At 57.4% G+C, this 15,521-nt stretch overlaps 1 protein-coding gene across 5 annotated transcripts; it reads left to right on the top strand.

The window, feature by feature from the left end:
• Positions 1 to 738: 738 nt before the first annotated feature.
• Positions 739 to 15,443, top strand: AIFM3 (apoptosis inducing factor mitochondria associated 3). 5 transcript variants are annotated; one of them, XM_042909935.1, is made up of 22 exons: positions 746 to 794; positions 1,018 to 1,203; positions 2,675 to 2,795; positions 3,235 to 3,403; positions 7,556 to 7,769; positions 8,018 to 8,127; positions 8,344 to 8,453; positions 8,549 to 8,593; positions 8,822 to 8,918; positions 8,995 to 9,107; positions 9,388 to 9,474; positions 9,907 to 9,998; positions 10,107 to 10,237; positions 10,329 to 10,444; positions 10,553 to 10,624; positions 10,701 to 10,764; positions 11,356 to 11,432; positions 11,548 to 11,665; positions 13,072 to 13,170; positions 13,454 to 13,529; positions 14,081 to 14,185; positions 15,100 to 15,236. In XM_042909935.1, exons 4-22 carry the CDS (start codon positions 3,373 to 3,375, stop codon positions 15,137 to 15,139), a joined length of 1,797 nt encoding a protein of 598 aa, XP_042765869.1. In that variant the 5' UTR covers positions 746 to 794; positions 1,018 to 1,203; positions 2,675 to 2,795; positions 3,235 to 3,372; the 3' UTR covers positions 15,140 to 15,236. The 5 variants fall into 5 exon arrangements, with proteins under 5 accessions (XP_042765870.1, XP_042765869.1, XP_042765873.1 ...); XM_042909939.1 differs by lacking the exon at positions 15,100 to 15,236 and adding an exon at positions 13,757 to 13,770 and having other exon boundaries at positions 14,081 to 14,158; XM_042909937.1 differs by lacking the exon at positions 8,549 to 8,593.
• Positions 15,444 to 15,521: the final 78 nt, after the last annotated feature.

Below are 15,521 nucleotides of genomic sequence, written 5' to 3'. Positions count from 1 at the left end.
GGAGGTACAAGCTCAACCTGAACACAATGCGAAGATCAGGACAGTCAGGACAGTGAAACAGGAGGTAACCAGGAGCCAGGATATCAGGGCCTGATCAAGTTCCAGTCTGGGGAGGCTGGTCAGGGAGGGCTTCCTGGAAGAGGGGACATACCGTCAGGGGGCATTATGATTTATAGGAATCCAGGAAGTTCTCCTGATATAATGACAGATGGGAAAAAGAAAATGTAATAAAATATAATTTAAAATAGACCGTATTAAGTGTAGGGAGAAGGCAGACCAAAGAGACTGAGCCTCCTAAGGTAGTCAGGTTACCTATGGGGTAGTGGGAAATGATTTGGATTTTCCTTCTTGGGGAGCTTACTCCGGGTGATTCAACTCCCACTCCCCACGTCACTCCGCCGCCGACGATTCGAAGACTTAGGAAAGAAAGAAAAGAAGCAAGAATCAGATCCGGTGCGCTGCCCAGCTATGCGCCCCTCTAAGGTCCAGAGGATCCCTGGGAACCCAAACCCCGCCGGCGGCGTCCATGGCCAGAAGGGCCCCCGAATGCCTCCCCATACCCCGCGACCCTTTGTGAGGACTCTGAAGCCACCGGCCTGACCCCTGACCTGGAACCGACCCCCAACTACCAGCAGGGACCCGGCGGGGCGGTGCTGGGCGCCGCGGGCTTCCCGGACGCAGTGTCGCCGCAGCGCCGGCCCCGCCCCCGCCCGCTCCTCCCCCCCCCCTCCCCCTCCCCCCCAGGCGGCCGCGGCCCCGAGCGGCTCCAGAACGGAGGCCGGCGCCGAACCCAGGTGAGCGCCCGCCCCGGGGACCCCAGGCCCCAGACCTCTGTCCCCGCCATCCCGGTTCGGCTGCCGGGTCTCGGCTCCACAGTCCCCGCGACCCGGGCTAGCTCGCGCGCGCTCTCAGATCTTGGACCCCGGGCCGGCGCGTTGGGGGCTGAGGTCGGCAGTCGGGGAGAAGAGACATGCTGGAGGCTGGAGCGCCTCTGTTCCTTCTCTCCTCCCCCGCCAGGCCCTTCCTCGCTTGCCGCGGGGCCCTGCGGTGTACCCGTCCCCCTTCCTGGGCCGTCCGGTTTGGTGAGGGCACCTGGACCAGCGGGAAGGCTGCAGGAAAGATCTTCCCAGATAGAGGGAACTGCACGTGCAAAGGCAGGGAGAGTGCACGGGAGTTTTGCGCCTGAGCCCGGCAGGGGAGCAGGTGAGGGCAAACTTGAATTCCATCCCAAGGAACGCTAGAAGGCACTGAGGGCCCCAACTGGACAGCAACCTCCCCACTGCTGTTTCTGTCTAGCCTGCACTGGCTTAGGGGAGGGTGGTGTCCCTGTGAACCAGGACACAGGCTCCTGGTGGATAGTTAGCACTTGGGCACTGTTACAACTTTTCAGCATTGGGTAGTTTGTAGGCAAGGGACAGCACTCCACAAAATCTTGGCGGGGGGGGGGGGGGGGGGGGGGGGGGGGAGGTGTAGGGCCCCCTCCTGCTGCAAGAACCTTTGCCCTTGAGGCAGCAGGGCTCCAAGCCAGCCTGCACAAGGTAGGCCTGCGGAAGGTTCAGTCCCCAGCAAGTCTGTTTCCAGGGCCAAGGCCCTGGAGGGTCTGAGATACCTGGGCACCTGGGAAGGGAGAAACAGCCTAGACAGGTAACTGGCAGCAAGTGAAAGTTCCACCTTTTCTGACATCTGTGGCCCAGCAGATGAAGCCTAGGCCAGGCAGGAAGGAGGTAGGTATGGCTGAGCCAGAGGAGAAGCCAGGATCTGGGGAGGGGCCCCCTTGTGCCCAGGAAGGGGACAGGTGGGGCAGGTGGTAGCCAAATCTTACAGACCTGCCTTGGTGATGAGAGGGTTAAAGGGCATCGGTATGCCCAGGTGGCCTTTAAGTACCACCACCTCCTGAATTATAATGGGTGCCTCTAGTGCAGGTTACATCAGATGCCAGGCAGTAGATTGTCCTTCCCAACTTTTCCTCCTGTCTTCTTGGCCCCCTTGCTCTCAGGCACCCACTCAAAGCCCTTGCAGGGATCTGGGCAAGACCAAATAGGTGCCAGCCCCACCTCCAGTTAGACTTCAGGAAGAACTTCCAGGGAAAACAGAAAGGATGACAGTTGGATGGACTGGGGGAAGATCATTTGTAAACAGGGCAGCTTTGTCCCAGGCCTTCCAAAGTCCAGTCTGTAAGCTGAATCTTCCAGAAGGCCCACCCTGTGGCCTTGAGGACTTTGGCTGCAGGGATCTCTTTGCTGACCAGGTGACCTCTCCCCATGGCTTTGTGGCTTGCAGGGTGATATGGGGGCTTCCTGGGTCCCCTCCTATCTTGAAACTAACCAAGGTGGGAGGGAAGTGGGAGGCCACCTGGATGGCCCTGCCTGCTGCCTGACCTTGGCAAGCCCTTGGCCCCTCAGTTTCCTCATCTGCTGTTGGATGTGATCTCTGCACCGTAGGCCTGGAGGACATTTGTGAAGGGGGGAGGTGCACAGGGTGGGAGCTCATGACTGCTGGGCCTGGGCTGTGTGCCTGGCCTCCCTTTCCCCCAACCCCATCAGGCCTGGGCTGGCCGCCCACTTCTATTCACCATGGAGCTGGGTTTCCCTGGGGACAAGTAGCCTGGCCCACCCCACCCCCACCCCACCCCCTGACGCGCGCCCCCAGTCTCTCCTGGCCTAACTCACACTAGGAGGAGGAGTAGAGGCTGGGCAGCCTCTTGGACCCCTGCCCCACCCCACGCCCTGCCTTCCAGGGCCGGTCCACCTCTGGGCTGGGCCAGGAGGAAGAAGCTGTGGCTGTCCCTGGAGGAGGTGGGTATCCAGGGGCTGCCAGCCGGGTGGGGGCCAGGGCCTGGGAAAACTAAACATCACCCCCACTGCAGGAAGGAGAAACCCCTGGACCAGGAAGGCCAAGGTACCCTGGGGTTTGACCCCAGGCATTGTGGCCTCCCTAGCTGCTGGATTTTGAGTGGGTTGCAGAAATCAGGATTTACTGGACAAGGCAGCTACACCTAAAAGAATGGCTGAGGTTGGAGCAGAGGGGCTCCCCAGGCAGTAGGCACAGCAAAGATGGGAGGGGAGAGTGAGGCCTCAAAGGGGAGGTGCCACCAAGGTCCCCTACATGGTTCCTAGCTCAAATGTGCTTGTCCTCCAGAAGCCCCTCCCCTAGTCTGTCTCTATCTCTCTGTATCTCTACTCACATTCCCCATCAAAGCCCTGGTCCCTACAGATGCCTCTGTCTCCCCTGCAGGTCCTGGAGGCAGCTCCTGCTGGGATGGCGGCTCCAGCATCTTTAAGGGCCACAGGGGGTCCAGCCCCACCGGGGGCACCCTAGGACTCCCACAGCCATCTGTGCACCTGCCCCCCACTCATCTGTGGGCCACTCGCCATGGGTGGGTGCTTCTCCAAGCCCAAGCCAGGTACCTCCTCTCTTCTTGCCTCATTCTCCCCTCCCTCCTCCTCCCTCTTCCCTCCTCCGGCCACATCCTTCCTCCTCCCCCTCCCCCCTCTGCCTCTGAAGTAGGTCAGGCCGGGCGGCAGCCGGCTCCGAATGTTAATTCCCTGAAGGCTGGAGGGAGTGGGGGCTTGGAGCCATTCTCTTGGATCCCCTCCAATGGGTCCCCCTCTTTATTTGGGGATTTGGGTGTTTGTGGTGGGAATAGCAGCTGAATCTTTATTGAAAAGTAGAAATTACCCGTTCCTCCTGCCCTGGGGGAGGGGAGGGGGACAGTGTCCCCTAGGGTTGGGGAAGAGGGACTCTGAGGACACCCTCAGCCACTATGTGACCCAGGGCATGCAAGTTACCTCTCTGAGCCTCAGTTTCACTCTCTACAAAATGAGCCTGATCTCTCAAAGTTGCCATGAGGGTGGAGTGTTCACCTCTTCTGATGTCCTGTGTGACCTTGGGCCGAATTTCCCCATTTGTGCATGAAATCCTGCCCTGCCTGGCCCAAGAAGTTCTGGCCAGAGGTGGGGGCCTCACAGATGCTAAGGGAGACCCAGGTCTGCTCTCCATGGAGACCCCTGTCTGTTGGGCTCTCTCTCCAGCCCCTATCTTCCCTCTTCTCTCTTCACAACACTCAGGAAGGCAAAAGAATGGAGGCATGTTACTGGCCTCTCTAGTGCCTATTCAGTGCCCCCGCCCACCTGCCACCCAGGCCACCCTGCCCCAACCAGCTCGCCCCAGCTCCCCTTACCTGATACCCATCAGCTCCATTACCTTGGAACACATGAGCCTATTCTCTCTTTCCTGGGTCTGAGGGAGAACTTGGGGCAAGAAGAGACCTTTGATGCCCTGCCAGGCAGAGGAACACCCCCTTCACCTGCCTCAGGAGCCAGCTCTTCCTCCCCCCATGCCTATGCTGTGGGTACCCAGCCCTGGGCCTGATCCTACCACCCTTCCTGCTTCCATGTATGACTTGGGCAAATGATGTCCACTGTCTTGACCTCAGCCTTCCTCCATCCGAAGTGGGCAGAAAAATGCTAGCTGGTCCCAAATCTGGCTCCTGTAGGACTACTGGGCTGGCAGGAAGCCAAGAGCAGAGGGTGCCATCTGCAGTTTCTTGTAAAGGGCCTCAATAGGCTGGCCTGCCTGAGGCCCCTGGCCCCAAGCTCCCAGTTCAGGAGCTGGCCATTCTCACCACCCTAGAGGCAGTGGTAAGAACTTGCATTCTTGAGCCTAAATTCAGCCCTGCCCCTTCCTGGCTGTGTGGCCTTGGGCAGGTGACTTCACCTCTCTGTGCTGCTGTGTTCTCATGTGTAAGTGGGGCTAACCGTTTTGCTCCCCACCTCCACCCCCTCATGCAGACTATTGTGCTTAGCACAGGGCCTGGCACACAGGAGGCTGTGCAGAATGTTACTATCCCCTCTTTTAGGAGCTAGGTTCCCTGCTTCCAGGACTCCCCTGTGGAGCTATGGCAGAAGGGCAAGATTTTAGACCCCAGGCACTCAACACTGGGCAGGTCAGGGGTGAGGCTCAGGAAATTTCAGGTTGTGGGAGTGAGAGCATTTGGGCCATAGAAGTTCAGCTGGGGTCAGCAGGGGCTATAGGGAGACCACAACAAGCCCAAGGTCTTTGTGCAAATTCTTCACCTTCTATCTTGCTTGACTCTGACTTGGAGCACATCAGCACACATTTCCTGAGCTCACTCTGTATTCCTTGTGTTCCATTGGCTCTGTGTTCCTGATAGGAAGTATTCCAGGCCAGACCCACACTAAGCTCAGAACTAGGAGGAAGTGCAGCTCTCTTGGCATCTGGTCACTTGCCTTTTAATAGGACACAAGTGCTACCTAACAGCTTTCCCTTTTTGCCATGGCTGTCAGGAAGCTCAGAGCTCACCAATAAAATGCTACTACCCAGCTTTATCTGTTGAGCTTCTGCTCTGGGTTACATATATTAAATCCTTCAGCATTGACTATCACCAAAGAGGTAGGCACTGTTCTCTGTTTTATAATGAAGGCGTCTGCAGTCCAAAGGGGCTAAGGCAGGAGCCCATGGTCACATGGGCACCTGGGAATCATTTGCTAGGGTTGATCTGGCTCTATGGGTGAGCAGAGACACCCTCTCCATCCACCTTCACACTACTGTTCCTGACTTAATGGCTTCCCATTAGACTGCGTCAGCGAGCTCCTTGGAGCCTTCTGGAAGGAGGTGGAGGATGAAAACAGCCTGGCTTGGTTGTTATCTGGGCCCCTGCCAGGCTGTTCCTGTGAGCTCCCTCTCTACGTTCACATAGCTGGTGTCAGCTGAGTCCAGGAGTATTTTCCTTTTTAATTCTTCTCAAAACATTCTAACATTATTACATAAAGTATGGAAATGGAGGCAAAGAACCTACCCCACCCTAAACCCGCACCCCTCCCCCTTCTCCCACCTGATACAACAGCTTCAGCTTGGTGGTGTGCTCCCTTCCTGCCCAGCTGGAATCATGGAGGAACCTCAACCACCCCCCTTCCCCTTCCCTCCCCTCCCACGCCTGGGCCAGGCTAGGGGCTGAGACTTGAGGATAAGGAGGGGGAGGGGTTCTACCTTCCCAGGCTTCAAGCCAGTGGGGGATTAGCTCTGCAAGAGAGGAGGGACACGCAGGGAGTGGGCAGCCAGAGGAGGCATCACCTGAGCTGTTCAAGTGGATGGGCAGCAGTGAGCCAGGGCAGGGAAGAATGGCAACCCAGACCAAGGAACTGCCTAGGCAAAGGCCCAGAGGTGTGACTCTGTGTTTATTTCTGGAGTGTCAGGTCTGGAGTGGAGGGGAGAAGAGGTGAAAAGGGGAGAGGGCTGGAGGCTCTGGTGCCTTGGGACTTGGGACTCCTTGGACTCCTGCTTCCTCATTAGGCCCATGCTGTGCCAGGGGCTTAGCTTCCATCACTCAGCCCAGGAGGCCAGATTATTGCTGCTAAAAATTCTGTTTATTGTTTCCTTCTAATTAGAAAAATACCCCAGGCACATTGTAGGGAATTTAGAAAATGCAGAGAAATATACAGAAGAAAATGACAGTCTCTGGCTAACTGACTGCTTAGAGTAGTCGCCACGGGCACTCTGGGGAAGCATCTGCACCACAGAAGCTTCAAGGTGGGCCCCATGCCCCTCTGTACAGTCCCTGTGCACCCATCCCTTTGGGTACAGTTCACCTCCAAGGCCCCACACCCTTGCACATGAAGGTGTTGAAAAACCAGTGCTTGGCAAATGATGGATTCTTAAACTGGTGAGCATAGCTATTTTAAGAAGTTGAAAATACTGTGTGTACACTTTTTTTTTAATTAAAAAAAAATCTCAAACCTATGGGAACATTGCAAACAGAACAACAAAGCCTTGGTTTCCCATTACCGAGATTCACTGGCCGGGAAATGAGCCATACCCAGGTTTGAACGCCCTGTTCTCCCTGGAGTCAGACCCTAAACGTGCCCCTGATCCTTCAGGGATGTCCTTCTCCATCAGGGACTGTGCAGTTGGAATCAGAGCAGGATTCAGGCCACCAGGGTTCTTCCCCCCCACATAAATTCTTAGAGAAAAGGCAATTTCAGGGTCAAAGGAGCTCCATTTGTGGGCCCCTCACTAATTTGTTACTGAAAAAGAAAACATGCAGGAATGAAATCAAGCCAACCCAGCTCACCTCCTGCTGTCTCTGTTCTGCTTCTAGCTTGTTTTTTTTTTAATGAAAAAAAAAATTTTTAAGTTTATTTATTTAGAGAGAGAGAGAGAGAGTGCAGTGCAGGCGTGCACACATGATTGTGCTTGCTCCTGAGCGGGGGAGGGTCAGAGAGAGGGAGGGAGAGAGAGAGAATCCCAAGCAAGCTCAGCACTTATGAACTGTGAGTGTGGGCTCGAACTCATGAACTGTGAGATCATGACCTGAGCCGAGATTAAGAGTCGGGTAATTAACCAACTAAGCCACCCAGGTGCCCCTGCTTCTTGCCTGTTTTAAGGCTCTTTGCTGATGTTGCAGATGGCTTTCTGGAGAGGTGGAGGCACAGGAGAGAACTCAAACTCAAAGGGACCAGCCTGCCCAGAGCCTATGGGGTGGGCAAGGAGGTGGGCAGGGCTGGAAACTCACAGTGCTGCCCTGTCTACCCTACAGTGGAGCTCAAGATCGAGGTGGTGCTGCCTGAGAAGGAGCGGGGCAAGGAGGAGCTGTCAGCCAGCGGGAAGGGCAGTCCCCGGGCCTACCAGGGCAATGGCACAGCCCGCCACTTCCACACTGAGGAGCGCCTGCCCGCCCCTCACCCATACCCTGGTGCTCAGGACTGTGTGGAGGCCGCCATCTGCCATGTCAAGGACCTCGAGAATGGCCAGTGGGTGCTGGGTCTAGTGGGGCAGGGAGCAGTCAGAGGGCCCAAGATGGGAAGGCATGGTGCAGGCCATGGATGGGGTGGGCTGGGAGGCCTGGAGGGAGCCCTTGACGAGCACCTGCGCCAGCCACCACCAGTGTGGCTTCTCCTGGTCTGGGCCTGCTCCCCAGAAAGCTAGACTCTGGGAAGAGGTGCCCACCAGAGGTGGTACCTGGTGTCTGGCCTGATGTCTGAGTGCAGCCCCTCCCCAGGATGCGGGAAGTAGAGCTGGGCTGGGGGAAAGTGTTGCTGGTGAAGGACAACGGGGAGTTCCACGCTCTGGGCCACAAGTGTCCACACTATGGTGCACCCCTGGTGAAAGGTGAGCTGTCCCAGTACACACAGGAGGTGGGGTGGGACCTCCCTGAAGGGTGGTTGGCCACTGCACCATCACAGGCTGGCTTGGCTCTTCCCTGGACCTCCAGGGTCTCATCTATTAGTGGGGGTCTCCTGAGCTGTGGGGAGGGGCGAGCAGCTGCTGGAACACAGGGGAGGGGAGCTGTTGCCTGTGGCCCCAGCCCAGCACTGCTTCCTTTAGGTGTGCTGTCCCGTGGCCGGGTGCGCTGCCCCTGGCATGGTGCCTGCTTCAACATCGGCACCGGTGACCTAGAGGATTTCCCTGGCCTGGACAGTCTGCACAAATTCCAGGTGGGGCCAGGGGGGCAGTAGGGTGGGAGCCTGGGGGTGCAGGGCAGGGGATGGAGCCCCCCAAAACCTGGTCCTGAGCAACACAGCCCTTGCAGGTGAAGATTGAGAAGGAGAAGGTGTACGTCCGAGCCAGTAAGCAGGTGAGGGCGTGGCTTGGGCTCAGGCAAAAAGGAGAAGTGAGGAGGGCATCTTGGCCCAGGGATCAGCATGTGCAAAGGCCCTGTGGCTGGGGGCAGAGTGAAAACTGTGCAGTGGGGATGAGGCTGGACTGCAGCAGCAGGACCTGGCCTGCTGGGATGATGGCATAGGGAGGATGCCATTCCATGACTCCAGCTCCCAGCTGCCTCTTGCTCTCTGGACATCCCCAGGCCTTGCAGCTACAGCGAAGAACCAAAGTGATGGCCAAGTGTATCTCTCCAAGTGCTGGCCACAGCAGCAGCACCAACGTGCTCATTGTAGGCGCAGGTTGGTGGTGAGGTTATGAGGGGTAGGGCAGGGTGGGGGAGAGGTGGTCCCTTAACCCACAGCACCATCCCCTCAGGTGCAGCTGGCTTGGTATGTGCAGAGACATTGCGGCAGGAGGGGTTCTCAGACAGGATCGTCTTGTGCACACTGGACCGGCACCTCCCCTATGACCGGCCTAAGCTCAGCAAGGTGGGAGGAGGGGCAAATGGGAGCCCAGGCAGGCCCCAGACCCCTAGCTCTCTGGGCACAGTCAGGCCCTCTCAGCGCCTTGCTTGTCACCCCTTGGGGGTCTGACCAGCTGCCTCTCTGCTCAGACCAGGCCTGTTTGTGGTACCCTATAAAGATGTGGGTTTGGTGAATTCCATTCTGCAGCCCCTTTGTGACCTGGGCCCAGCTAGGCATTGGGTCCTCCATTGCAAAATGGAACACTGGCCACCTGGCCTTATCTCAAGATAGCTATCTCCTGCAGTCCCTGGATGCACAGCCTGAGCAGCTGGCCCTGAGGCCCAAGGAGTTCTTCCGAGCCTATGGCATCGAGGTGCTCACCGAGGCCCAGGTATGGGGCCAAGACTAAGAAACAAGTCTGGGGAAGGCTTAGTGAGAACCACAAATGATGTGAGGCCATGCAGGCCCCTGGAGGTGTGTGTGGTGGGGGGAGGTGTTCTGCCGTCTTGGCCCTGATGTCTAGGCCCTCCCGGGGGTGCTCCAGGCCTGGAAGGCAGCACTGGATATTCTTCCAGTCAGGATTGTGGGCACATGCAGAAATCTGTTCAGATCTGGGGCCGGAGAGCATAAGGATGGCTTTGAGGGGAAGGTGATGTCAGAACCTTAAACAGTAAGGAGAAGCCAGGTGAGGGAAAGAGGACCATCCAAGTGGCAGGAACAGTGCCTGTGGAACCTCCTGTTCAGAGGGTCTGGCAGGAGCTCGGAGGGGCAGCCAGGCCCAAGTCCACGGCCAGGCCCACACTCTGCCCGGCGGGGGTTGCAGGTGGTTACGGTGGACGTGAGAAACAAGAAGGTTGTGTTCAAGGATGGCTTCAAGCTGGAGTACAGCAAGCTGCTTCTCGCACCAGGGAGCAGGTAGGAGGGTGTCTCCCCCTTGTACCCTGTTGGCACTTGGCAGGGCACCAGCCAGCATGCGAGGGATTGGGTGCCGGGAGCCCCTCACTGATGCTGGCCACATCTCAGCCCTAAGATGCTGAGCTGCAAAGGCAAAGAGGTGGAGAACGTGTTCACTATCCGGACACCTGAAGATGCCAATCGTGTGGTGAGGCTAGCCCGGGGCCGCAACGCAGTGGTCGTGGGAGCTGGCTTCCTGGGTGAGCAGCCGGGGCTGGTGGGGGCAGTGGTCAGGCTGTCATGGCTGGTCCCAGGGTGCAGGGTGCTAGACTACCATGTACCACCCCTTAGGGATGGAGGTGGCTGCTTATCTGACTGAAAAGGCCCACTCAGTGTCCGTGGTGGAGCTGGAGGAGACACCCTTCAGGAGATTTTTGGGGGAACGTGTCGGTCGTGCCCTCATGAAAGTAAGCCCACTCTGACTCTCGACACCTGGGCTGTCAGAACTCCAGGCACCCAGCCCAGCCCCTGGCTATGCTCTCATCCATGGCCTTCTTGCCCACCTTCCCTGACAGATGTTTGAGAACAACCGGGTCAAGTTCTACATGCAGACAGAGGTGTCTGAGCTACGGGCCCAGGAGGGAAAGGTGGGCCCTTCTTCCTGCCCCTTCTCCCCTGTTCCCAGGAGCTGGGCCTACCTGCTAACCCGCCCCCTCCCCACAGCTGAAGGAGGTCGTGCTGAAGAGCAGCAAGGTTGTGCGGGCTGACGTCTGTGTTGTGGGCATTGGTGAGTGGGTGGGCAGGCAGGTGCAAATGAGCACCTGCACATGCTCCAGAATGGCCTTGGGCCAGTCTCTTCCCCTCCCTGGGCCTTGGTTTTCACATCTGTAAAATGGGTACCCCAACCATACCCACTTCACCAGGCTATCAGGGAATGGGTGTTCCACATTTAGCCAGGGCTTGGCATGGAGGATGCTCCCAGTGACTGCTGCCCACAAATATTCGACTCCACAGCCTGCCCCATGTGGGCTGCAGAACACAAACAAGCCTCAAACTGCTCCAGCTGAGGTGCCAGTTTGGGAAAGGACAGAGCTGGGAGGTGGCAGCCTAGGGGCTGGGAAGGTATGGCATGCTGACCCTACCAGGGGCTTCATGGAATTTCTCAGAGGAGGTGATACATGAGGCCGCATGGGAGGTACAGGGTCTGTGAGGGTCCAGGCAGAGGGGACAGGATGCATGAAGGCTGCAGGATGGGCAGCCCATTGGATGAATGGTCTGGGGCTGAATTGTGGTGAGTGAAGGGTATGGGTCATGGAGGACAATGAGGTGGGAGAAGGGAGGGACCAGGGAATGGACATGGTGGCCCCTGTCTTGTCAGGTGCGGTGCCTGCCACGGGCTTCCTGAGGCAGAGCAGCATCAATCTGGATTCCCGAGGCTTCATCCCTGTCAACAAGGTGGGGCTGGGGGGTGGTGGTGGCGGGGGCAGGCAGGGTGCTGGGCCGGGGGTAGTGGCATGTCCAAGTCAAGGCCACTGTGCCACCCACAGAGCCCTGGGCCCTCTCCCCACAGATGATGCAGACCAACGTTCCGGGCGTGTTTGCAGCTGGCGATGCTGTCACTTTCCCCCTCGCCTGGAGAAACAATCGGAAAGTGAACATCCCACATTGGCAGATGGCTCATGCCCAGGGTATGGCCAGCCCTGCGGCAGGATAGGGGATGGGAGGCTGTCCCAGGGTCTCAGCTTCCCCCAGGCCCACTCCTCAGTTGCTGGCCTTGGATCCCGGTCTCTGGGTTAGACATTCAAGGCTTTGTGGTGGCCTGTCTGGGAGCCTCCTCCAGGTGATCAAGCCAGCTGACAGGGCGCCTGGGTGACTCAGTCAGTTAAGCATCTGACTCTTGATTTCAGCTCAGGTCTTGATCTCAGGGTGTTGATCTCAGGGTTGTGAGTTCAAGCATCATGTTAAGCTCCTCACTGGGCATGAAGCTGACTTAAAAAAAAAAAAAAAAAGCTGACAGAGCAAGCCCTGTGGCCCATCCACAGACGCCCCTCCAGTGCCCTCAGGACACCCCACCCAACTAGCCACAGTGTCCCACCCCATCCTTCCACCAGCCCCTCCTTTCCTTTCATCCTCACCAACCTGTACAGTCACCCAGGGAGAGAGAAAGGGATTTAGTAAGACACGGGCCACCTTCCCACTCAGTGCTTCTGTCTCCCTTGGGCCACTCGACTGGCTCTGTGAACACAGTTGTTTCATGCAGGCCCCTGGGAGGCAGCCATTTGGGCCTGGAAACTTGGGCTCAGTGGAGAACTGTTGTGCTCTATGACGAATAGCTCCCCCACCACACACACACACACACTTGGTGGTCACCATGCCCCTGAAGCCTCATTTACTGTGAACACCTGGTCTGAGTCCCTAAGATGTAGGTACAAGCAAGTTAGCTGCCTCGTGGGGAGGACCACCTGACTCCCTGCGCTCACCTCTCCTCTCTCACTTCACATTATCTGAGCATCTGCTGCCTGAAATCCCACTCCTGGTACCAATATCTGCTCAGGTTCAAGGTCTAAAGTTGGTGCTGGTTTTAAGGAACCAAAGACCACTCATCAGTCAAGTACAATTAAGGTTTAACTGGGAGGGTCTAGGAGGCTCTCATAGCCCTCCAACTACAGGGTCCAGTGGGGCCTGGGAATATGAACTGGGAAGCCACCCACGCTATTCTCTGGGGCCCTGGGTGTGGCTGTCATCCCTACTTCCCTGGGCACTTGTGCCCCATTCTTCAGACCTGATGTGTCCGATTATTGTCTGGGTGCACACCTGAAATGGAGGCAGCCCAACAACGCCAGGAAACAGACCTTCTAGATGTGGGGCACTTCATTCAAATTCTCTAGAGAAGCAATCTAAGTGACTGGCTTTGAGCCAGGTGTCTCCTCTGCAATTGAGTGTGGGCAATGGGCTGAGCAATGATGCACCTGTTCACCTCTGGGAAAGCAAGGAGGAGTAGCTCCACGTGTCAGAGGTCCCCAGAGAGCCCCGGCAGGCAGTGTAGGGGTGGCCGGGGCTAGGGTCGGGGATCTCATGACCCTGAGTCTTACAGGGCGCGTGGCGGCCCAGAATATGCTGGCGCAGGAGGCGGAGATCAGCACCGTGCCCTACCTGTGGACAGCCATGTTTGGCAGGAGCCTGCGCTACGCTGGTAACAGAAGGCCCGGGCAGGGGCGGGGCCAAGTGCGTTTAGGGGTGTGGCTAAGGTGTGTGCGGAGCGCAGAGGTGGAGCTTGGAAGTTCGGGCGGGGCTATGAGCATCCTAGGGGCGGGGCCGCGTCAGCTGTAGGAAGAGCGAAAACTGATTAGGGGTGGACTAAAAGGACCACCTAAAAGGACAAAGGGAGCAAGGCCTGGTGGGGTATTCAGGGGGGATTTAGGAGGCCACAGGACGCTGACCCGGGGGAGCCCCATCCCCTCCTGTACGGCCCACAGGGTACGGAGAAGGCTTCGACGACGTCATCATCCAGGGGGATCTGGAAGAGCTCAAGTTCGTGGCTTTTTACACCAAGTGAGAGCAACTGGGTGGAACGTGGCAGCCGCTGAAGCAGCGGGAGCTCGGTCGGGAAGGGGAACTCATCCCAGAGGAGCTCTGCTCCAGAGGAGGGGACTTACCTGAAAGATGGACCAAGTGGCCAAGGGAGGCAGCTAGGCAGGAGACCCACCAAGGGAATGTGAGGAGGTGGGGCAGTAATAACTCCAGCAGCCACGCACTGAGACAGGACATTTTATCTTCAGGACAGCAATTTGAGGTGGGTGTTGACTCCTGCTTTGACGCTGAGGAAAATCACACAGGTAGAGAGAGAGAGAGTGGTGATCCCAGGAGTGGAGCCAGCTCTGAACTCCACTGAGGAGAAAGACTGGAACCTCAGTGGGCCTCTGGCAGGATCCTAAAGCCCATGCTGGGCCAAGCAAAGCAGGGAGGGCTGGGTGCTCAGAATATTTCTGTTGTCCTGGGTAAGATCACTCCCTGGGCCCCAGTTGAAGAGGAGTACATCAGGGTCTCTAAGAAGAGAGGCCACTGCTGGGCAGTCCTCAGGCTCAGTTACTCTGTCCCTGCAGAGGCGATGAGGTGATTGCTGTGGCCAGCATGAATTACGATCCAATCGTGTCCAAGGTGGCTGAGGTGCTAGCCTCGGGCCGTGCCATCCGGAAGCGGGAGGTGGAGTGAGTGTGGGCTTCAGAGATATGGGGGTGGGGGAGGGGGAGGAGGTCCCCTAAGGGACTGGTCCTTGGTAGCCAGCCACCCCCATAGCCCTACAGAGCCTTCCCCCTATTCTTGGTCCACATCAGTCTATGGAACATCAGGACTATGGGGTGGTTGGGACAAGGGTTGTGCTTTGTGAATGGGCTGGTTATTTGTGTTCTTGGGGGATAGAAGGGGAAAAAGCTGTTGTCCCAGGGCAGGCCCAGTGCTGTGGGGAGGGGTCAAAGCCCTTGGTCAAAGCCATTGCTTAGGCAGTTACCTGGCATGGGACATCCAACTGGACATGGTTGTACTGAGACTGGCAGAAGCTAGGGAGGTAAAGGCAGCTAGTGATGCCTCTGGGGACACCCTACATAGAGTTGTTGGGTGGTTTTTTTGGTGTCTGGGAGACACTGGATGTCAGCTATTCCCCTCACCCCAGGCTGGTGCCAATGGGAGTCACCCTGTAGGCTTAAACTGCCTGCAGAGAGGCCCCCTCCCCCTGCCCAGGGACTGGGGAAATCCTGGAGGCCACGGGACAGGGGTAGGCCTCAGGCTGGAAACAATGGAGAACCAAGAGGGAACATGATGAATGACATGCTCTCTTCCTGGCCTTCTCTCTATCTCTCTCTCTTGCCTTCGAAAAGGCTGTTTGTGCTGCACAGCAAGTACGTGGTTCTCTGTCCTTCCTGTTGACCATTCTGAGCCTTTCCCACCTAAGCCCAGAGCCTGTACCCCATGGTCTTTCCCTCTATGCCTAAGTACCCATTCCTGCTGGGCACCAGGGCCTGGCACAGAGCAGGCCCCCTGCTGTCCTCAGCGATCAGCTGTTCATGGTGCCAAGTGGGGAACCCTCTGTCTTCTACCCTGACTCCTCCTCCCCTCATTCCTGCAGGACCGGCGACATGTCCTGGCTCACAGGGAAAGGATCCTGAGCTCGCATGCAGCAGACTTGGGCAGGCACGCTGGGGCACCAGGGACAGAGGCCAAGCCTTGGGGGCAGGTGCCAACTTCCAATTTCCCAGGATCCCCCAGGGCAGAACCTGAGCCTTCCCTGTGCTTGCCTTCCGTTGCCTGGCTCACATCCAGAGAGGCTTCTGCTGCCTCCAGGAGATGCTTACCCCCCAAGGCCTCAGCTGCCACTGATGGCTGACAATGGAGGCAGGACAGGCCTGTCCTCTTCTCCCTTTCTTGAGACTGGTTCCCTACAGGACCCTGCAACATATTAGATATTATCTTAAAATTAAAATGCACACGTTTGCAGATCTGTGTGACTTCCATTGTAATCGGACAGATACTCATGGAGAAAGCACAACC

The sequence above is a fragment of the Panthera leo genome, chromosome D3, assembly GCF_018350215.1.
Source record: "Panthera leo isolate Ple1 chromosome D3, P.leo_Ple1_pat1.1, whole genome shotgun sequence".
Taxonomy (NCBI): domain Eukaryota; kingdom Metazoa; phylum Chordata; class Mammalia; order Carnivora; family Felidae; genus Panthera; species Panthera leo.
Note: the sequence above shows the minus strand (reverse complement) of the source record. Positions and strands in the feature narration are given on the sequence as shown.